This window comes from Pristiophorus japonicus, chromosome 16 (genome assembly GCF_044704955.1).
Source record: "Pristiophorus japonicus isolate sPriJap1 chromosome 16, sPriJap1.hap1, whole genome shotgun sequence".
Classification (NCBI taxonomy): Eukaryota; Metazoa; Chordata; class Chondrichthyes; family Pristiophoridae; genus Pristiophorus; species Pristiophorus japonicus.
In genome coordinates, this window is record NC_091992.1 from 98,228,162 (window position 1) to 98,250,776 (window position 22,615).

Here is a 22,615-nt window from a genome sequence, read left to right on the forward strand (position 1 = left end):
GATAGCGGGACTGACCTATCAAGAAAGACTGGATCAACTGGGCTTGTATTCACTGGAGTTCAGAAGAATGAGAGGGGACCTCATAGAAACGTTTAAAATTCTGATGGGTTTAGACAGGTTAGATGCAGGAAGAATGTTCCCAATGTTGGGGAAGTCCAGAACCAGGGGACACAGTCTAAGGATAAGGGGTAAGCCATTTAGGACCGAGATGAGGAGGAATTTCTTCACCCAGAGAGTGGTGAACCTGTGGAATTCTCTACCACAGAAAGTTGTTGAGGCCAATTCACTAAATATATTCAAAAAGGAGTTAGATGAAGTCCTTACTACTAGGGGGATCAAGGGGTATGGTGAGAAAGCAGGAATGGGGTACTGAAGTTGCATGTTCAGCCATGAACTCATTGAATGGCGGTGCAGGCTAGAAGGGCCGAATGGCCTACTCCTGCACCTATTTTCTATGTTTCTATGTCTATGTTTCCTCTCAATGATGTTTACCAGGGGCTCAATTTCTAGTACTAGAAATCTCTTGGCCCTTCCCCTTCCCCTTCCCTTGGATCTATCTTTTGCAGCTAAAATTGAAATGTCCAGATCCAACTCCAATCCAAATGTGTTCTCACAAGCTGCTGGTCGACCAGGAAGTTTACTGTGGATGCACGGGCACACCCGTCACGTGGAAAAAGTGATTTTCTTTTCCCTGCGAATGCTCAGAGACTTTTGGCGCACACTTAATGCTCCAGCCCCCAGACTGAAATTCGGATACCGCAGCACCAAAATAAAATTTTATTTTGGCGAAAGTTGTAACTTTTTTTTCCCGCCCCAAACGGACACCAAAAAAATTGGCCGTTAATCTTCCTGGGCGCCAAAAATCGTCAAAGAGGAAAATTGAGCCTTTAATGTCCAAAGTCAATGATAAGGAAAATATATTGGTGAAAATAGAAGATTTTTACAGTATGTTCAGTGTTTTCTCGGTTAAACTCCAAAATGGAAGGAAGAAAGCAGTGCTTTACCAGGTTCTTAGAACATAAGAAATAGGAGCAGGAATGGGCCATTTGGCCCCTCAAGCCTGCTCTGCCATTCAATAAGATCATAGCTGATCTGATCTTGGCCTCAACTCCACTTTCCTGCCCGCTCCCCATAACCCTCGACTCCCTTATTCAAAAATCTGTCTATCTCCACCTTAAATATATTCAATGACCACTTCATTACCAAGTAGACAACCTAAAAGAAGGGAAATGTTTGGGAAGAGGTGACCACAATGCCGTTCATTTCAGTATTAGAATAGAGAAGAATAAAAGCGGAAAGGGAGACACTGGGGCGGAGGGTGGGGGGGGGTTAACACCCCAAAATGGGTGGGTTTGGGTCAGGTGGCATGTAGAAAATCTCAAACACGACCCCAACCCACCCATTTTTGGTTTTACCAGAAGCGAGACAGATGGCAAGCAACCAATCCGCTCGCAGGAGATAGGTTGGTTATTTAAATATTATAATGAGGCTGTGAGTCTCAGAATTAACCACCATTTTAAATTTAAGCCTGGCTGGCTGGGTTTCCCGGGCCTCTGGAAACCCGACAGATAAAGGAAGGCGAGGACTGCTGGATATAGTAGGGAAGTGCCTTTTTACTTGCCTGCCAGATCCAGTTTACCTGCTTCACCCACCCCTGCAATCGGACACCCTTCCAATCTCTTTCTCCTCCCCCAGAATGTCAAAGGGAGGTGGTCAGATTCTTGTTGGAGATGGTCATTGTCTGGTACTTATGTGGCATGAATGTTGCTTGCCACTTATCAGCCCAAGCCTGGATGTTGTCCAAGATTTGCTGCATATGGCCATTGATGGCTTCATTATCTGAGGAATTGCATATGGCACTGCACATTGCAATCATCAACATACAGCCTCAATTCTAACCTTATGATGGAGGGAAGGTCATTGATGAAGCAGCTGAGGATAGTTGGGCCTTGGATGCTGCCCTGAGGAACTATGCAGTGAAATCCTAGGGCTGAAATAATTGGCCTCTAACAATCATAACCATCTTCCTTTGTGCTAGGTATGACTCCAGCCACTGCAGATTTTCCCCGATTCCCATTGACTGAAGCTTTACTAGGGCACCTTGATGTCAGGGGCAATCATTCTCACCTCACCTCTGGAATTCAGCTCTTTTGTCATTGTTTGGATCAAGGCTGTAATGAGGTCTGGAGACGAGTGGTTCTGGCGGAACCCAAACTGAGCCATGACCTCTAGAACACCCAGAAGACTGCAGACAGCTGCAAGCAAATTGACCCTTTTATAAAAGAAGCCGATTTGACATGTTAGCATACTTTTGAGGTTGCATCATCTTTCTCCCCAATTGGCTTTGCCAGCGCCATTGTTTCTCCCCCTCCCCCCGCCTCACCAGAGGTGCCCCATATGTACCCATACTAGCATAGATGCCTTCAGAAATATAGCAGCTGACCCCTTAGTCCACAGGTACATCAAGATTCCCACGCCACTGCATTTACGGTGGTAGATTGGGACTAACAGATTTTAGTCTCAATAAATCTTACCTCATAATTTTTAATTGGTCCAGGATGTGTAAGATTGCTAGGCAGAATTGCTCTATTTGCTTTGAGCCCAGGTGACTTTTGAGGACCAATATGCAGTGTACACTGACTCACTGGATGTCTGCTGTGACTGGTGAGCACCACACAGAATATTTTGTTTAATTTTTCATGAGTTTACTCTTTTTGGATTTGATTGTTATTTTCTGTTAGTTTGTTTTGTTTAAAAATCTGTTTGGTTGGGACACCCCTCTGTGAAATTCCAGTGATGCCTCCCTTTAATAAGGAGAAGCACGTGATTCCTTCTGGTGAGGTTCGGCGTGCCCAACCCAATTAGTCCATTCGAAATGAGTTGGGCAACTCATTTCATGTCTCCTGGCCAACTGCAAAATAGAATCCCTGTACCATACATCTTCTCTGGAGTCTCAGTGAATAGTTGCTGGGTTGGTGTACTCTTGCCTTTGGAAAAAGCCAACGGTCTGCAGCAGTTAAATTCCAGGCAGGTCTTCAATTACCTTTCCTAAATAGGACTCATTCATTGTGTGTATTTCATATTTCAACATGCATTACCTTATAACCATTAATATCCAGTGTCAGCTGTGGCTCAGTGGGTAGCATCCTTGCATCTGAGTCAGAAGGTTGTGGGTTCAAGAACTACTCCAGGGACTTGAGCATATAAATCTAGGCTGACACTCCAGTGCATAGCTGAGGGAGTGCTACACTGTCGGAGGTGCCGTCTTTCAAATGAGATGTTAAACTGAGGCCCCGTCTGCTCTCTCAGGTGGACGTAAAAGATTCCATGGCACTATTTCGAAGAAGAGCAAGGGAGTTATCCCCAGTGTCCTGGCTAATATTTATCCCTCAATCAACATAACAAAACATATTATTTGGTCATTGCTGTTTGTGGGAGTGTGCTGTATGCCAATTGGCTGCCGTGTTTCCCATATTACAACAGTGATTACACTCCAAAAGGTACTTAATTGGCTGTAAAGCGTTTTGAAATGATCAGTGGTCGTGAAAGGCGCTATATAAATGTAAGTCTTTTATCCGTCGGACTCAGTAGCAAAGCTAAATGAGTTGAACTCCTGCACATGATTAGTTATATGTTTTGCTTAAAAGTATTTTATTCATGGTTCATCACTTATAGATTGCATCTACAGTTGGTATCAGCATCGAGTCTACTGTAATTATCGGTTGCTTTGCAATCGCTTCACTGTCAATTGGAGCAGTGGGGAGTGATTGGTTTATTATTTGATGGCTATTTTGAATAAGAACATTTAGATGATGCATCCTAGATTGCAATAACTAATTTACATTCCATCTATGCATGATGTATATCAGAAGGAATATTTTGCATGAAATAAGAAACTAAACATATGGGGAAACTTGCAAACTTTGGTTGCATTATTGGTGAATCCTATTTGAAACTGTATTCTAGTATATTCCTTCAATAGCACTTTCTCCATTGCAACACAAGTTGTCCTCTCTCAAACATTGACTTTTTGTTATGATGACTTATGCATCTTACTCAGATTCTAACTTAACACATACATAAGTTGACACACACAAACAAATGGATAACATTAGCCTTACAGTCGCAAAATATTTATTACACCCATTACTCAATATGTACTGTATATATGAACTGCTTTAAAACATGAGAATTCGTCAGCTCATTTATGCAAATAAGACCCAAGTTCAGTTACTTCGGCTTTCTTTAACCAGGCCTTTCGGCTAGCTCTGTCCTTTTCCTGTTCCTTTCTCTGCTGGTTAAGATTGTGCTCCATCACTACCCTGTCTGCATACTCCTTTTGTTGTTTCACTGTCTTAAGACTGAAGCTGGTATTGTTTCGATATGGGTCCATGTTTAATATTTGCTGTGGCTTCAATTTCGCACCTGTTAAGGATGACACCGAACTTGTAATCATAAAGCTTTTGTCTGGCTTGCTTTCTTTTGAACCAGTTGTTATATGAGTCATCGTTTTAGCTACATCTTCAAGTGCAGTTTGGGGCCTATTCTTTTGACGGTTAAACTGGACAGGGTCTATGAAGCCCAGGGTCGATTTCGATCGTTTAATCTTTGGTTTTGTTGCAAAACACTTTGTGTTGATACTGTGAAACACAGATTTCTGATTAATTATTTTCTCTTTTAACAGAAAAGGAGCGATGAGTTTTTTGACATCAACACAGTCGTCTGTTGGTTGAATAGCATCAATGATGCTGATTTTGCCTCTGTGCTTCTTTTTTGCTCTCTCAGCGAGTCTTTTCCTTGTGTCTTCAAGAGGACAAAGGAGCCGACCCCAATCTTCTGCAAGTGAATTGTTGTAGAGAGTGTTTATATTTGTTGCATCAAATCTGAAGGTATTGTGGATAGCATTGACTGTCAGGTAAATCTGGTCTGGTGTTCTGGGTCTATAGAGCATATGCTTTTTAATGTGTTTTAATGTACTCTGCTCACTTGCTGATAGTAATCTAGAAGCTTGTGACAATGATTCAGTCCTTTTACCTATACAAAGGCCAAAAAAAAACATTAAATTGCACTGTATCAGAATACTTTATATGAAGGAGAAATGATGAGAGCAACTGAAAACATGTACAATCCTGTTACACTTGGAATAACTGTAGCCCAAACCCTTTGTATTCTCTGTTTCATCCTTGTATTCTCATCTCTACCTTAATAGTCCAGCTTCTTGGGCCTAACTTTAAGGAAACAAAGTACTGCTGAACAATTTATGGGATGATAACATTGCATTATCCTTGTAAAATACCAAATGCATGACCCTCAACAAATGGCAACTCCTTTTGACAGGAAATATTTGCTGTAGTTGGGTCACATCTTTGTAGCATTTTGGAATGTCCTAGACAATGCAATTCCAGAAGTGAAAAACTGCAGTTGGACACTTTTTCTGTTACTAATTGATCTCGCATAGTGTTGCACAAGGAGATTCCAGACCAAATGTAATCTTTAGGTTTGAGGGCAGGGTATGCTCTCCATACATTCAGCCCTTATTTTTATATTAACATTATAAAATATTAGGGGGAATGTGAAATCCCAAGTGATGGTGCAAAGGGCAGATCGACTGGGTGGAGCATCAGTCTATTTTAACAGCCGGGTGTCATTGATGCTGCTGCAGCTCCACTGGGGTGGGGCGTGGGGTGGGTGAGGGAGGTTGTAAGTAAAAGAAAGACTTTGATTTATATAGCACCATTCACAACCTAAGGAATGTCCCAAAGTGCTTTACAACCAATGGACTACTTGTGAAGTGTAGTCACTGTTGTGATGTAGAAAACGTGTCATCCAAATCCAATTTGCACACAGCAAGCTCCCATAAACAGCAATGTGATAAGGACCAGATAATCTGTTTCAGTGATGGTGATTAAGTGATAAATACTGGCTAGAACTCCCCGGCTCTTCTTCGAAATAGTGTCATGGGATCTTTTACATTCACCTGAGAGGGCTGACAGAGCCTCGGTTTAATGCCTCATTGAAAAGGTGCCACCTCCGACAGCGCAGCACTCCCTCAGCACTGCACTGGAGTGTCAGCCTAGATTTTGTGTTTAAGTCTCTGGAGTGGGACTTGAACCCACAACCTCTGACTCAGAGGCAATAGAGCTACCAACTGAGCCATGGCTGACAAATCTGCAGAGGCAGTTTCCATTATAAAAATAAATATAAAAATATATAATTGAAAAATTGCATCCAGATATAAATGTTTTAATATCATAGATTAAGATACAGCTGGGGTTATCTGAGCATCCTCATCAAAGGGATCTAGCCCCGTAATATTAATGGAGTACTTTTACTTGTGCTGTGGATGTTGGGACAGGACTGCCTCTGCAGTATTTTCTTATTTTCAGAACAAAAGAAAAATAACATTTTAGCACCAACAAATCCAACAACCAGGTGTGCTGTGAAGAGAGCAGAAAAAAGTGAGAAAGGTAGGAAAGGAGAGAGCAACATGGAGAGCATATTAATGCCATTTTTATACAGCATTGAATGATGCAACATCAGCTTTATTTTCACCGCAGTAGGACTGGTAGCTATGTATTTATTGGCAGTTCATTGCTGTCAAGTTGTGAAAAGGCTAAGTTCCATTTATGCTACACAAACATAAGGATAGTTTGTTCCCTTGCCTATGCTGAGTAAGTCAGAGTGGCAGTACGAGTGCTACAATTGTCTTTCACATCCCAATTTAAGGAAGGGGGGGGGGGGAAATCAGTCGTGCTTCAGTTCCTGCTCACTATCCAATGATCCACTGCTGGAACTGTGCATGGATGGATAGTTAATGTAGACAGGATCAGGCTGAGTTATGATGCTGCTCACCATCAAGGCTCACATGAGATTTCTGCTGAGGTGATGATGCGAAAAACAGCCTGAACAAGGAGCTCTGACTGGCTGCTGACTTAAAATGTCCCTTTCTCCTCTGTACTCAATTAGCTAGCCCACCCAATTCACTAAAAGATTTTTATAAAACGGCTCAACGATCAAAAGAGTGGGAATCTCTACCCTAAAAGGTCAGCACCCTGCCCTGCGACACTAAGACTCGAAAGACATGTTGGGCTCAGCCCGAGATCCTGGAAAATAGAACCGCCCGGTCCCACTTGTAATCTCTGAACAGAAATAAAATTAGCTATCAGGATCCATGTTCAATGCTACGGCTGATCTGCCAGCTCGCTGTAAAAGAACACAGTCACAGTCAAAGTGTGAAATCTGAAGTGCCAGCAGACATCTTCCAGCACTGAGCCCCAATGACCATTGACTCCCTCACTTACTATGGACCCCATTCAGCACCTGGTAAAATTCTTCCGCTCTGCGACAGTCGCCAATAGCTCTCTTCCCCGACTGTTTCCCCTCATACAGGCTGTTCCTCTCTTGCCAACAAAGACTGCTTACAATGGAGGGTTCTGTCATCATATTTAAAATTGGTATCTCTTATAATTCAGGTCAAAATAGACCCATTCCCTTTATCCTGAAAATCCTTGTACCTTTCCTGGCCCTCAAAAAAACAAAACAGATCTAACACTGAACAGGACACTCCTACTCACTCAAACACCCAGTGATAGGTCCTTACTACACAGTATAAATGCACACGAGGCCCATGCTTGAGAGAAGGTCAGTCTGTGACCTGTCCTTTATTCCTTAGCACTCAAGTGATGAAGGTGGGTGGAGCTTCCCCTTTTATACCTGAAGGTCCAGGTTTGGAGTGTCTCCCACCTAGTGGTCAGTGTTCTCACGGTGTACAACTTAGGTCAGTTTATACATGGGTTACAATGCTGGTTGAATACATGACATCACCTCCCCCCCCAAAGTCTTATTGGGATCACAGGTTGAGTCTCTCTGGTGGTTTACGCTCCCTTGTAGAGCGCCTGAGTTGGGGCTCCGGTTGTTGGGCGCTGGCCTGAGTGTCTGCTGTTTGCAGTGCCTCAGGCCTGTCCGGACTGCCCACAGTGACTGGGCTCTCCTCCCTTGGTTCCGGTGTTCGGTCACCTGTGGTGGAGTGAACTCTATATCGTGTTCTTCCTCTGCTTCTTTTATGGGGTTGCTGAACCTCCTTTTTGTTTGATCCACATGTTTGCGGCAGATTTGTCCATTGGTAAGTTTAACTACCAGAATCCTATTTCCCTCTTTGGCAACCACAGTGCCTGCGAGCCATTTGGGCCCTGCAGCGTAGTTGAGGACAAAAACAGGATCATTTACATCAATACATCGCGCCCTCGCATTCCTGTCATGGTAGTGATATTGTGACTGGCGCCTGCTCTCGACAATTTCTTTCATGGTGGGGTGTATAAGGGATAATCGGGTTTTGAGCGTCCTTTTCATTAGTAGCTCTGCGGGTGGAACCCCTGTGAGCGAGTGTGGTCGGGATCTATAGGCCAACAGGAGGCGTGATAAGCGGGTTTGTAGGGAACCCCCTTGGAATCTGAGCATCCCCTGTTTGATTATCTGCACTGCTCGTTCTGCCTGGCCGTTTGAGGCCGGCTTGAACGGTGCTGTTCTAACATGGTTAATTCCATTGCCTGCCATGAAGTCCTGGAATTCAGTGCTTGTGAAGCACGGGCCATTGTCGCTGACCAAGATGTCCGGTAGACCGTGGGCGGCAAACATTGCCCGTAGACTTTCTACCGTGGCAGAGGATGTGCTTGAATTTAAAATGTCACACTCGATCCATTTGGAGTAGGCGTCTACTACAACCAAAAACATTTTCCCCATGAAAGGACCTGCGTAGTCCACATGGATGTGTGACCAAGGCTTGGCGGGCCATGGCCAGGGGCTAAGGGGGGCTTCCCTGGGCGCATGACCCAGCTGGGCACATGTGTTGCACCTGTGAACACAAAGTTCCAGATCTGCGTCTATCCCTGGCCACCAAACGTGTGACCTGGCAATTGCCTTCATCGTGACAATGCCCGGGTGCCCATTGTGGAGTTCTCTGATGAACACCTCTCTGCCCATCTGAGGCATGACTACGTGGTTTCCCCACAGTAGGCAATCGGCCTGAATCGAGAGTTCATCCTTGCGCCTGTGAAATGGATATCCATAACTTCGATTCCAAAGAAATCACCTTGGCACAAGCTCCCAAACCAAGAAAAAGCTGACCAATAAGACTGTTGTATTTTAATGTTGCAGATTGCTTCCGTGAAATACAATGGAGGTGCAAGGCCTTCAACAATATTGAGGCTACTCCCCAAAACCAGGCTACTGACTATAGCAGTCTATACCCTACCTCCTTCCTTCTTACACACCCCCAAAGCCACAAGTCTTTCCTCCAAGGCAAAGAGCAAAGACCAAGTGCGACAGAGAAAACCAAAAGTGAAATGCGACAAGCAGCCCGAATCGCCTAAACCAGTGAAACATCAGGCAAGTGTTGAATGCTGTTCAGTTTAACTCTTTGCAGCATGTGATTGACACCTTTTCCAGCTCATTAATTTTGTTTTATTATTTTGAATCTTTGCACTTGCCTTTTCCTTGTTTGAAGAGCTCTTAAGGCAACTTTTCATAAGCACACAAACAGCTGCTTGCTTTCTGTTTTTTTTGAAAATCTACATTCTGAAGTAAAATGATTTGATTCCATGTTTGAGTTGCTACTCTTTTGAAATTGGACATGTATTTTCATCAGTGACGCTTCTAACATTATTCATACTAAAAGTGTTAGACTGAAGACTATTAAGTCTGTGCAGCAGAACTGGTCTCCAGTTGTCTTGGGTAATCCTTGCCACTGGACCAAGACCTAGCTCTGTCAAGCCCGTGTGGTGGTTGGTGTGCAACGGCCACCCCATGTTAAAAAAAATGCACACACAGGCATCTTCCACCCTTCAGGATGTAGTTCGGGTCCTTCATTGAAACACCTGTGAACTTGTCCTTTTTTTGGCATGGAAGCAAGTCATCCTCGTTTTGAGGGACCGCCTATGATGACCTGGAAAAGAGGAAGGGATTAATCCCTCAACTTGAAGCCTTTTGCTGGGGGAAGGGAGAATTGCTCAATTACACACAATCCTGAGAGGTGTAAACTTATACTTGCGAATTCAGTAACAGCCTAACAGGCCAATAGAAAGCCGATTGCACAGAACAGGAGAACCTGGCAGGAACAGTTCAGAAATTGAACACCACCCTGAGTGATCCTGATCAAGGGTACCCTTCCTGATATATATGGATGAGCCACTCTATCAGCCTACACCCCAGACAAGTAGACAACTTCACATGGCCAAATTCATCCACTGTAATCGCAATAAGCTAAATTTGTTCCAAATCATAGAATCACAGAAATTTACAGAAGGAGGCCATTTCAGCCCATTGTGTCCGCGCCGGCCGACCAAGAGCTATCCAGTCTAATCCCGCTTTCCAGCTTTTGGTCCGTAGCCCTGTAGGTAACGGCACTTTAAGTGCACATCCAAGTATTTTTTTTTAAATATGGTGAGGCTTTCTGCCTCTACAACCCTTTCAGGCAATGAGTTCAAGGACTCCCACCGATATGGCTGAGATCAAAATAGTATCACTGAAGGTCAGCCACCTCTCTCTTTCTCCCCGCCCTGCCACCCCCGCCTCCTCAGAAAACCAAACTATCATCAGTGGGCAAACCTGCGCTGCTTTAATCTCATCTAAAGGCAGAGGAGTTGCTTTCCTGTTGAAGAAATGCCTGCCTTTTACATTGAAGCTGCCCATCCCTGAAGAGGATGGTCACTCTGTCCTAATCACGGAACAAATAGTCGGTGAGCTGATCAAAATGGTAAATGTTTAGGACCATTAGACCAACTGTGAAAGGGACAAATTCCCCACAGCTTCTCCAACCTCATAATATCTGAACACCAGCCCAACAAGGCCCTCACTCTCCCTCTCCGTTTGTGATTTGAGCCTCAGTGTGAAGAAGTGTATAGGGCTCTCAATGTATGTATCCATAAGTACTGTGTTGCCAACAAGGCAACAAGTATTATGTTCAGCATTTTACAGTGACTTGAAATAGTGCATAAATTTCTGTTCAGCTCAACAATAACAAAATAAAAAACTTTCCACCTTCTTTAAAAATAATCAAGGCTCACACGTGAAAAATGTCCAAATGGGGAGGAATTGGAGAATAAGTGGTGGCCACGGATTCAAGAGGAGGGAAGGGGAGGGAGAACATTGTCACAAAGTACCCAACATTTTTTTTATATGTCCTGTTAAAAGTTATTTGAATGTAAATCAAAATTAACAATATTTAATGTATCAATTTGCAATGCAAGTAGAAAGGTATCAAAAGAAATGAAACCTCTTCTACGTGATATCTCACCATAACCGAATCTGGTCTGTGCTTCTTGTCTTAAACTCTCGTGTCTGAACATTTTTGGGCTTCTGGAGACCCAACCTGTTGAGGATGGCTTTGAAGGTAATTCTGACTGCAGGTCACTGAGCGATGCATTTTGAAATTCCCTCAAGTTGAGAATTTTCATGGAATCTGATTGAATCCCTTCCAAAGAATAACAAAAAGAAAAATAGTATCTACAAGGAACTAACTGCAAAATAATGTAATTTAATATTTTGACTGGTTTTGTATTGATCTTTGCTTAACTGCATTAAGCTCTCCGTGGGAATAATATAAATCTAGTCCCACAGTTCTAGATATGGCAACAGAAACAAATGCTTCATTTAGTATTAAACAACTATCTTAGAATTTTTTGAAAATACTTACTTTGCGCTGCCTGCATGCATCTGGCTGACATGAAAGGTGCATGGTGGGACAGACCCTGTTCTGCAACAGGCTCCTCTCTATGGTAGATCTTTTCATTGGTTGAGCCAATTCTTCTCATGCGCTGAGCACGAACGTAACTGTACGGTTGTTTTCTCAGTGGTGCCATTTTAAATTTGTCTTTTGATATTGAACTTTCATTGATTGCTGATGATGCTGTGTAATCCCATTTAATCTTCTCAAAGAAAAGTAGCACCACATTGGATACAGTGTTTATGACGATCCTAAATAGCACAACAGAGGAATATGCGGTCAGCCCCAGAGACTTTCTACAAGAGGTCAACCTCCACATTTTGGTTGGGTAGGAAAATATCCATGGTTAACTCGTAGATTGCTGACAACTCTGTGAACAGCTGAGCTAAACAGATCAGGAAGATTCTTAATTTGATACCCAGTCTGTGCCGAGTTATCTGACTCCAACTGGGTTAAGTAGGAAGAACCTATAAATAGCTATAAAGCTCTTGGTCAGGAAGGGGGAAGTTCACCAGCATTCCTTCTCCTGATCATTATCCGGTGACCCCTTGCTGGAAATGTGTATGTGTCCAGCTTGACTGTGATGCCTGCTGCAGTAGAATAGCTTGGCAACGCTCACTGTCAAGACTCACATATGAATAATTATTTTTGTACGTTAATATGCCCACTGATGTATCACATCACGAGGAACTGTACTCCAGCAAAAAAACTCATGGAGGGGAGAGATTGGCCAAAAAATGGCTGCCAATGGGTCCAGTGGAATCCCATTGTATCTGGGTCAGCCATTTATCTTAAAGTTTTTAAACTCGCACACTGTGATGCAGAAACAAACATTTAATAATACAATAATAAAGCCACTCATATTCACTGTAACTTTATTACAATAATAATCCTATTACAAATTATAAACACAAACTATTTTAAATGAGATATTTTGTTTCTGCGTACCCTGTCTTCCCTTCCTTACTCTATCATTGCTCTCTCTCTCTCACTCACCCTTTCTCTCCTAAGTTAATTATTTGAGCTTTGCTGGGGCCGAGCATAACCCTTTCTGCACCTGTTTTTGTTAATAACATAACTTTTAAAACATCTTGCTTAGCCATATTGTTCTGCATCTTGGGTCTATTTTAAAGATGGAAGCCACAGTCAAAAGCAATGATTGACAGAAAAACAACCAAAAAAACAAGGTCTTCAGCACTTGAACTCTAAAGACTCACATACCACATTTTAAACATAGCCAGGTCAATTCTTCACACACATTTCTTATAGAGCATCAAATATCCAAGTGCTAGCACTGGATGAGATACATCATTAAAGGCTTCACACCTGGACAAGATGGTTGCAACGGTGAACCGCTGAAGCGATGTCGTGGGTCATTAATCACAGCTATTATGTGCCTTTATTAAAATAGTTATATACTGTATATATTCATTCTGACGTAAGCTCATTAACCTGAAACATTAACTCTGTTTTTCTCTCCACAGATGCTGCATGACCCACTGAAATTTCCAGCAATTTCTGTTTTTATTTCAGATTCCAGCATCCGCAGTATTTTGCTTTTGTATTAATATACTGTACATACTTGCATAGAAACATAGAAATTTACAGCGCAGAAGGAGGTCATTTCGGCCCATCGTGTCCGCCCCGGCCGACAAAGAGCCGCACGGCCCTTGGTCAGCAGCCCTAAAGGTTACATATAAACCTGTGAAAAATGACAGAAAGGCAAAGAGCACCCAGCCCAACCAGTCCGCCTCTCACAACTGCGACACCCCTTATACTGAAACATTCTACACTCCACCTTAACCGGAGCCATGTGATCTCCTGGGAGAGGCAAAAACCAGATAAAAACCCAGGCCAATTTAAGGAGAAAAAAATCTAGGAAAATTCCTCTCCGACCCATCCAGGAGATCGAAACTAGTCCAGGAGATCACCCTGGCCGTATTCTATTCCCTGAAGTACTCACCATTAATACTGCGCCGTTCAACAAAAGGTCATTCAGTCCAATCCCAATTACCAGCTCTAGGTCCGTAACCCTGCAGGTTACTGCACTTTAAGTGCCCATCCAACCATCTCTTAAAAGAGGGTTTCTGCATGCACCATTCTTCCAGACAGCGAGTTCCAGATCCCCACAACCCTCTGCGTAAAGAAGACCCCCCTCAAATCCCCTCTAAACCTTCCATCAACCACCTTAAAACTATGCCCCCTCGTAATAGACTGCTCCACCTATGGAAATAGTCACTTACTATCCACTCTCCAGGCTCCTCAATATTTTGTACACCTCGATGAGGTCTCCTCTCAACCTCCTCTGTTCCAACGAGAACAAATTTGTCCCCATAACTAAGATTCTCCATTCCAGGCATCATCATAGTAAATCTCCTTTGCACCCTCTCTAGTGCAATCATGTCCTTCCTATAATACGCCGACCATAACTGCACGCAGTACTCCAGCTGTGGCCTCACCAAAGTATTATACAATTTAAGCATAACCTCCCCGCTCTTATATTCTATGCCTCGGCCAATAAAGGCAAGCATTCTATATGCTTTCTTAACCACATTATCCACCTGGCCTGCTACTTTCAGGGATCTGTGGACAAGCACTCCAAGGTCCCTTTGTTCATCTACACTATTAAGTGGCCTACCGCTTAATGTGTATACCCTTTCCTTATTAGCCCCCCCCAAAGTGCATCGCCTCACACTTCTCTGAATTAAATTCCATTTGCCACTGCTCTGCCCACCTAACCAGTAAATTGATATCCTTCTGTAAGTCACCATTTGGGGGTTGAATGTAGGGGAGTCATCTTTGGTGGCTGATACTGTATCTCACTTTGGGGAGCACATTAATCTGCTTATGGCCCAGTTCATGCCTGGACTTCCCAGTGACACTGCTCTTTCTGAGGCTCTGGCCCAGATATTTATGGGGAGAGCATGGAAAGGGGATATAGCGGCAGGGAAACCTGGATCTAATGTAAGTGTTTTTTTTCTCCCTTTCCCAACTGGCAGCCAGCCAGATTGAGAGGCTGGTTGGCTTCTGTGCAAGAAGGTCTGCAGTGGTAGGCCGCAGCCAGACAGTGGAGAGAAGAGGGAGAGAGAGAGGTTAAGATTGTGGCGGTCAAGGGAAAGATCTGAAAGGCTGGGGGATTGGAAAAGGTCAGGGTGAGATTGTGGGTCCAATCGCGGGGGGCTTCCGATTGTGGGGAGGGAAGCAGGTTAGCTTGGGGGGAGGGTTGGGATACCACTCTCTGATAGGAGTTTTGGAAGTGGGTCACAGACTTTTTTCAGGTTCCTTGGTTGTAAAGTAGGAGGAATTGTTTAGTATGTGGGTGTCATATATGGAAGTATACACCACTTTAGTTTTACTCCAAAATCGATCATTGTTTTTAGTTAAAGGATAATACTGTTTACTGTGATGCTATACTGAATGCATGCTGGGACACTTCAATTGTTCAGAAAGTTGATGCCAAAAAATTGTCCTGGCAATGCGGGGAGATAAAAGTCAATTAAAAAATTACAAAGGAATTGCAGTGCAAAGATTAACACCATAGAAACATAGAAAATAAGTGCAGGAGTAGGCCATTCGGCCTTTCGAGTCTGCACCGCCATTCAATATGATCATGGCTGATCATGCAACCTCAGTACCCCACCCCTGCCTTCTCTCCATACCCCCTGATCTCTTTAGCCGTAAGGGCCACATCTAACTCCCATTTGAATATGTCCAACGAACTGGATTCAACAACTTTCTGCGGCAGAGAATTCCACAGGTTCACAACTCTCTGGGTGATAAAATTTCTCCTCATCTCGGACCTATATGGCTTACCTCTTGTCTTTAGACTGTGACCCCTGGTTCTGGACTTCCCCCAACGTCGGGAACATTCTACCTGCATCTAACCTGTCCAGTCCCATCAGAAGTTTATATCTTTCCATGAGATCTCCTCTCATTCTTCTAAATTCCAGTGAATATAAGCCTGGTCGATCCAGTCTTTCTTCATATGTCAATCCTGCCGGGAATCAGTCTGGTGAACCTTCGCTGCACTCCCTCAATAGCAAGAATGTCCTTCCTCAGATTAGGAGACCAAAACTGCACACAATTCTCAAGGTGTGGTCTCACCAAGGCCCTGTACAACTGCAGTAAGACCTCCCTGCTCCTATACTCAAATCCCCTCGCTATGAAGGCCAGCATGCCATTTGCTTTTACTGCCTGCTGTACCTGCATGCCTACCTTCAATGACTGATGTACCATGACACCCAGGTCTCTTTGCACCTCCCCTTTTACTAATCTGTCACCATTCAGATAAATCTGCCTTCCTGTTTTTGCCACCAAAGTGGATAACCTCACATTTATCCACATTATGCTGCATCTGCCATGCATTTGCCCATTCACCTAACCTGTCCAAGTCACCCTGCAGCCTCTTAGCATCCTCCTTGCAGCTCGCAATGCCACCCAGCTTAGTGTCATCTGCAAACTTGGAGATATTACCTTCAATTCCTTAATCTAAATCATTAATATATATTATAAATAGCTGGGGTCCTAGCACTGAACCCTGCGGCACCCCACTAGTCACTGCCTGCCATTCTGAAAAGGACCCGTTTATTCCCACTCTTTGCTTCCTGTCTGCCAACCAGTTCTCTATCCACCTCAATATATTACCCCCAAATACCATGTGCCTTAATTTTGCACACTAATCTCGTGTTGGACCTTGTCAAAAGCCTTTTGAAAGTCCAAATACACCACATCTACTGGTTCTCCCTTATCCACTCTACTAGTTACATCCTCATTAGTGAAGGCAGGATATTAAGATCAAAAAACTAAAGTTTGACAATCTTTTTTTTTCTAGGATGATGGAAAATAGTATGAGAGGTTTACAGAAGTTAGAAAACAGTTGTTAAATGTCCTTCTCCCTGCCATCGTAGCTTTTGAATAAAACGGCAAAACATTCTATGCTCATTTAGTAGATGTGAAGAAGCTTAACTTTGGTTTTGGCAGTAGCAGGGTGTCGCCCCACCTTTTTTGATCCAAGGTGCTCTAAGGCAGCAATTTCTAATTATTTGAGAGCCACGACAAATAGCAAAAGGAGGAAAGCTAACAACCTCCAAAGTAACAATTTTGTTTCTAAGAATTTAATCGATACAGACCTCCTTCCAGCAAGGTGTAAGGAAAGCACGGGGTCACTGCGGCTGTTTCCTCTCATCACTCTTAGACAGTTACTGCTGCATAAGTCGAAAATTCTGATCTTTCCATCGTTGCATCCACTGATCACCCGGAGATAACAAAGATGTAGACACAGCACCTCCCTAGAGGACAACATGGCTAGAAATAGGATTCCAACATCTCCAATGGACATTTTATAGTGTTGATCTATAGAATATATTAAAATAAAGGGGTAATTTTAACCCCCAAAAACGTGTGGGTTTGGGTCACATGGGAGGTTAAAATGTAAAAAATCTGAAACAGGAACCTAACCTGCCCAGCTCGTTTTTGCAGCGGTGGGACGAGCGCCAGACGACCAATCCGCTCGCAGGAGGCGGGTTGGTCGTTGAAACCTTTTAAGGAGGCTACTTTCCTTTATTTTAAGGGTTTCCATTTTTAACCAGTGTTGGCTGGGCTTTGGGAAAGAGGTGGTAAAAGGAGGCGAGAAGGGCTGGATCCATCAGGTAAGTGCATTTACAGCACTGCTTGCGAGCCAGTAGGAGCAGGTGTGTTTCCCCCAGTCCAACAAGTTACTCGATAAAATCTCCCCCCGCCTCCGATCATCGTCTCCCTCCCCCCGCGATCGCTTCTCTCCCCTACCCCTCACTAAACCCCTCGACCATAATCTCTCCCTGCCTCCCTACCTGTTCCTCCACTGCGTCCTTCAACTGCAGGCTTTCCCACCTACAGTCAACCAGCCTGATGCGGTCGGGAAGGAGACCCGGTGAAAAAATGTAAATGCCCTGCAGTTAATAACTGCATATTCTCCCCACCCACTCCGAGCATGCAATCCCATAAATATCGGTACTAAAGTACCACAATGCCTTCAGTTCTTAAAAGGGAAGGCTGTCAGTATAGCAAGAATCTATATGTTTTAAAAAATTAGAATTCCTTCAATTGTCATTTTTCTCCTTTTCTAGCACTGGATTGGTCTATTAGTCAATGAAACCAACTTTAGGTGAAACCAAGTCTAGGATAAATGTCCATTATGAAAAGCAAATGCTGAAGCTTCTGAGGCTTTATTTCCTTCCTCGCCGTTGAGTTAGCTCAATCAACTTTATTTCTCTGCAGTATTTATTTGAATCAATTTACATGGGTGAGGGAGACACTGATGCAGAGCTGGGAAGAATAGAACAAGACTCTGTTACAGGAATGTCCTTACTATACAGTACAAATGCACATGAGGCCCATACTTGAGAGAAGGTCACTCTGTGACCAGTAATCTTTAATTCCTAGCACTGAAGTGATGAAGGTGGGTGGAGCTTCCCCTTTTATATGGGAAAGACCAGGTTAGGAGTGTCTCCCACAAGTTCACCACCTAGTGGTCAATGTTCTCACAGTGTATAACTTGGGTCAGTTTATACATGGGTTCAATGACAGTTGCATACGTGACATCACCTCCCCCCCAAAGTCTTATTGGGATCACAGGTTAAGTCTCTCTGGTGGTTTACGCTGCCTTGTAGAGCGCCTGAGTTGGGGCTCCGGTTGTTGGGCGCTGGCCTGAGTGTCTGCTGTTTGTGGTGCCTCAGGCCTGTCCGGACTGCCCACAGTGACTGGGCTCTCCTCCACTTGGTTCCGGTGTTCGGTCACCTGTGGAGGAGTGAAGTCTACATCGTGTTCTTCCTCTGCTTCTTCTATGGGGTTGCTGAACCTCCTTTTTGTTTGATCCATGTGTTTGCGGCAGATTTGTCTACTGGTAAGTTTAACTACCAGAATCCTATTCCCCTCTTTGGCAATCACAGTGCCTGCAAGCCATTTAGACCCTGCAGCGTAGTTGAGAACAAAGACAGGGTCATTGTAATCAATACATCGCGCCCTTGCATTCCCATTGTGATAGTCACATTGTGATTGGCGCCTGCTCTCAACAATTTCTTTCACGGTGCGGTGTATAAGGGATAACCTGGTTTTGAGCGTCCTTTTCATTAGCAGCTTTGCGGGTGGGACCCCTGTGAGCGAATGTGGTCGGGATCTATTGGCCAACAGGAGGCGTGATAAGCGGCTTTGTAGGGAACCCCCTTGGATTCTGAGCATCCCCTGTTTGATTATCTGCACTGCTCGTTCCGCCTGGCCGTTTGAGACCGGCTTGAACGGTGCCATTTTGACATGGTTGATACCATTTCCTGCCAAGAAGTCCTGGAATTGAATGCTTGTAAAGCACGGGCCATTGTCACTGACCAAGACATCAGGTAGACCATGGGCGGCAAACATTGCACATAGACTTTCTACCGTGGCAGAGGATATGCTTGAATTGAGAATGTCACACTCGATCCATTTGGAGTAGGCGTCTACTACAACCAAAACAATTTTCCCATGAAAAGACCTGTGTAGTCCATATGGATGTGTGACCATGGTTTGGCGGGCCAGGACCAGGGGCTAATGGGGGCTTCCCTGGGCGCATTGCCCAGCTGGGTGCACGTGTTCCACCTGCGAACACAAAAGTTCCAGGTCTGCATCTACCCCTGGCCACCAAACGTGTGACCTGGCAATTGCCTTCATCATGACAGTGCCTAGGTGCTCATTGTGGAGTTCTCTGATGAACATCTCTGCCCATCTGGGGCATGACTACTCGGTTTCCCCATAGAAGGCAATCGGCCTGAATCGAGAGTTCATCCTTGCGCCTGTGAAATGGTTTGAATTCCTCAGGGTATGCCCCGTACGTGGCTGCCCAGTCCCCATTCAGGACACATTTCTTGACAGTAGCGGGTCTCTATTTAGCCAGACTTTGATCTGATAGGCTGTCACAGGTGAGCGTTCACTTTCGAAAGCTTCCACAGCCATGACCATCTCAGCAGCATGCTCAGTTGCCCCCTCGCTGGTGGCTAGTGGGAGCCTGCTGAGTGCATCGGCGCAGTGCCCGGTCTGTGCCGAATTGTATAGTCATAGGCGGCTAACGTGAGTGCCCACCTCTGTATGCGGGCTGATGCATTTGTATTTATGGCCTTGTTGTCGGCCAAGAGGGACGTTAGGGGTTTGTGATCTGTCTCCAGCTCAAATTTCCTGCCGAACAGGTACTGGTGCATTTTTTTTTACAGCATATACACATGCAAGTGCTTCCTTTTCTACCATCCCATAGCCCCATTCTGTCTGGGACAGACTTCTGGAGACATAAGCTACCGGCTGTAACTGGCCCTTGGCATTGACATGCTGCAACACACACCCGACCCCATAGGACGACGCGTCAGACGTTAAAATAAGTTTCTTACATGGGTCATATAGCGTTAACAGATTGTTGCAGCATAACAAATTTCGTGCTCTATCAAAAGCCCTTTCCTGGCTGTCCCCCCAGAGCCATTCGCGACCTTTGTGTAGGAGCACGTGTAGCAGCTCTAACATTGTGCTCAATTTGGGAAGAAAGTTAGCAAAATAGTTCAGGAGCCCGAGGAACGAATGCAGCTCCGTCGTGTTATGGGGTCTGGGTGCTCTCTGGATTGCTTCTGTTTTGGACGCATTAGGTCTAATCCTGTCTGCTGCTACCCTCATCCCCAGGAATTCTACCTCTGGAGCTAGGAAGACGCACTTCACCTTTTTCAGTCGCAGAACTACCCGGTCCAGTCTGCGTAGCACCTCCTCCAAGTTGCGGAGGTGTTCTTCAGTATCACATCCATGATGAGGATGCGTCTTGAAAAACCACTGTCCTTGGAATCGACTTGAGGAGGCTTTCCATATTGCGTTGAAAGATCGCGGCGGCCGAGCGAATCCCAAACGGACATCTGTTGAACTCAAACAACCCCTTGTGTGTTGTGATGGTGGTCAGTTTCTTCGACTCACTTGCCAGCTCCTAGGCCATGTAAGCTGAGGTTAGGTCCAATTTTGAAAAAGGTTTGCCACCGGATAACGTCGCGAAGAGGTCCTCTACTCTCGGTAGCTGGTACTGGTCTTGGAGTGACACCCGATTGATGGTGGCCTTGTAATCACCACATATTCTGACCGATCCATCCGCCTTGAGCACCGGCACAATCGGGCTTGCTCAGTCACTGAATTTGACTGGCAAGATGATGCTGTCACTCAGCAGGTGGTCCAATTCGCATTCTATCTTTTCCCGCATCACGTACAGCACCGCTCTGGCCTTGTGGTGTACTGGCCTGGCGTCTGGGTTTATGTGAATCACTACCTTGGTCCCCATGAAAGTGCCAATGCCGGGCTGAAATAGTGGGTCAAATTTGTCCAGGACCTGTGAGCATGATAGTCGCGTAGGGCTTACATCATCCCCGCCCTCCTCGTACATCAACCTGGTCGCAGGCTACCTGCACATACGCGCCAAGTGACCGCTGACATTGCAATTTCTGCAGGTGTATTGCTGATACCTGTAAGCTCTGGCTGTGTGTTTGGCTCCACATCTCCAACATGAGCCGTTGTTGGAAACAAAAGGCCCATTACCAGTCGATCGTCTCTGACTGTCTAACTGTTTTTAAGCACACCATTAACAGGTGTTGATGGCCCTATTACTGGCCGCATTGTCCCTTGCGATGGCGTGAATCGCCGTTCACCTAGCCATTGGCTCGGTTGAATTCCCCCTTTGGGTTCGACTACATGCTCGGGCATGTCCGATTGCCCCTGTCTGCCTGGGGAACAGTGTGCCGCGTTAACAATGTTGACGCCATGTCCATTTGCTGCATTTAAACCAACCTTCCAGATATAAAAGGGGTCAGAGGGTCTAGTAAGAAGGAGGAACTGAGGGAAATCCGTATTAGTCGGGAAATTGTGTTGGGGAAATTGATGGGATTGAAGGCCGATAAATCCCCAGGGCCTGATGGACTGCATCCCAGAGTACTCAAGGAGGTGGCCTTGGAAATAGCGGATGCATTGACAGTCATTTTCCAACATTCCATAGACTCTGGATCAGTTCCTATCGAGTGGAGGGTAGCCAATGTAACCCCACTTTTTAAAAAAGGAGGGAGAGAGAAAACAGGGAATTATAGACCGGTCAGCCTGACATCGGTAGTGGGTAAAATGATGGAATTAATTATTAAGGATGTCATAGCAGCGCATTTGGAAAGAGGTGACATGATAGGTCCAAGTCAGCATGGATTTGTGAAAGGGAAATCATGCTTGACAAACCTTCTGGAATTTTTTGAGGATGTATCCAGTAGAGTGGACAAGGAAGAACCAGTTGATGTGGTATATTTGGACTTTCAGAAGGCTTTCGACAAGGTCCCACACAAGAGATTAATGTGCAAAGTTAAAGCACGTGGGATTGGGGGTAGTGTGCTGACATGGATTGAGAACTGGTTGGCAGACAGGAAGCAAAGAGTAGGAGTAAATGGGTACTTTTCAGAATGGCAGGCAGTGACTAGTGGGGTACCGCAAGGTTCTGTGCTGGGGCCCCAGCTGTTTACATTGTACATTAATGATTTAGACGAGGGGATTAAATGTAGTATCTCCAAATTTGCGGATGACACTAAGTTGGGTGGCAGTGTGAGCTGCGAGGAGGATGCTATGAGGCTGCAGAGTGACTTGGATAGGTTAGGTGAGTGGGCAAATGCATGGCAGATGAAGTATAATGTGGATAAATGTGAGGTTATCCACTTTGGTGGTAAAAACAGAGAGACAGACTATTATCTGAATGGTGACAGATTAGGAAAAGGGGAGGTGCAATGAGACCTGGGTGTCATGGTACATCAGTCATTGAAGGTTGGCATGTAGGTACAGCAGGCGGTTAAGAAAGCAAATGGCATATTGGCCTTCATAGCGAGGGGATTTGAGTACAGGGGC

At 44.8% G+C, this 22,615-nt stretch overlaps 1 protein-coding gene across 2 annotated transcripts in view; it reads right to left on the reverse strand.

The window, feature by feature from the left end:
• Window positions 1-4,121: 4,121 nt before the first annotated feature.
• fbxw10 (F-box and WD repeat domain containing 10) overlaps window positions 4,122-22,615 on the reverse strand; it is a 102,217-nt gene continuing 83,723 nt past the window's right edge. For both annotated transcript variants that reach the window (XM_070858182.1, XM_070858181.1), the window contains 4 exons: window positions 16,849-17,007; window positions 11,690-11,970; window positions 11,291-11,467; window positions 4,122-5,034 (listed from right to left, as the gene is read on the reverse strand). In XM_070858182.1, coding sequence (XP_070714283.1) covers window positions 4,202-5,034; window positions 11,291-11,467; window positions 11,690-11,970; window positions 16,849-17,007 — 1,450 coding nt within the window. In that variant the 3' untranslated portion in view covers window positions 4,122-4,201. The remainder of the gene's footprint in view (window positions 5,035-11,290; window positions 11,468-11,689; window positions 11,971-16,848; window positions 17,008-22,615) is intronic.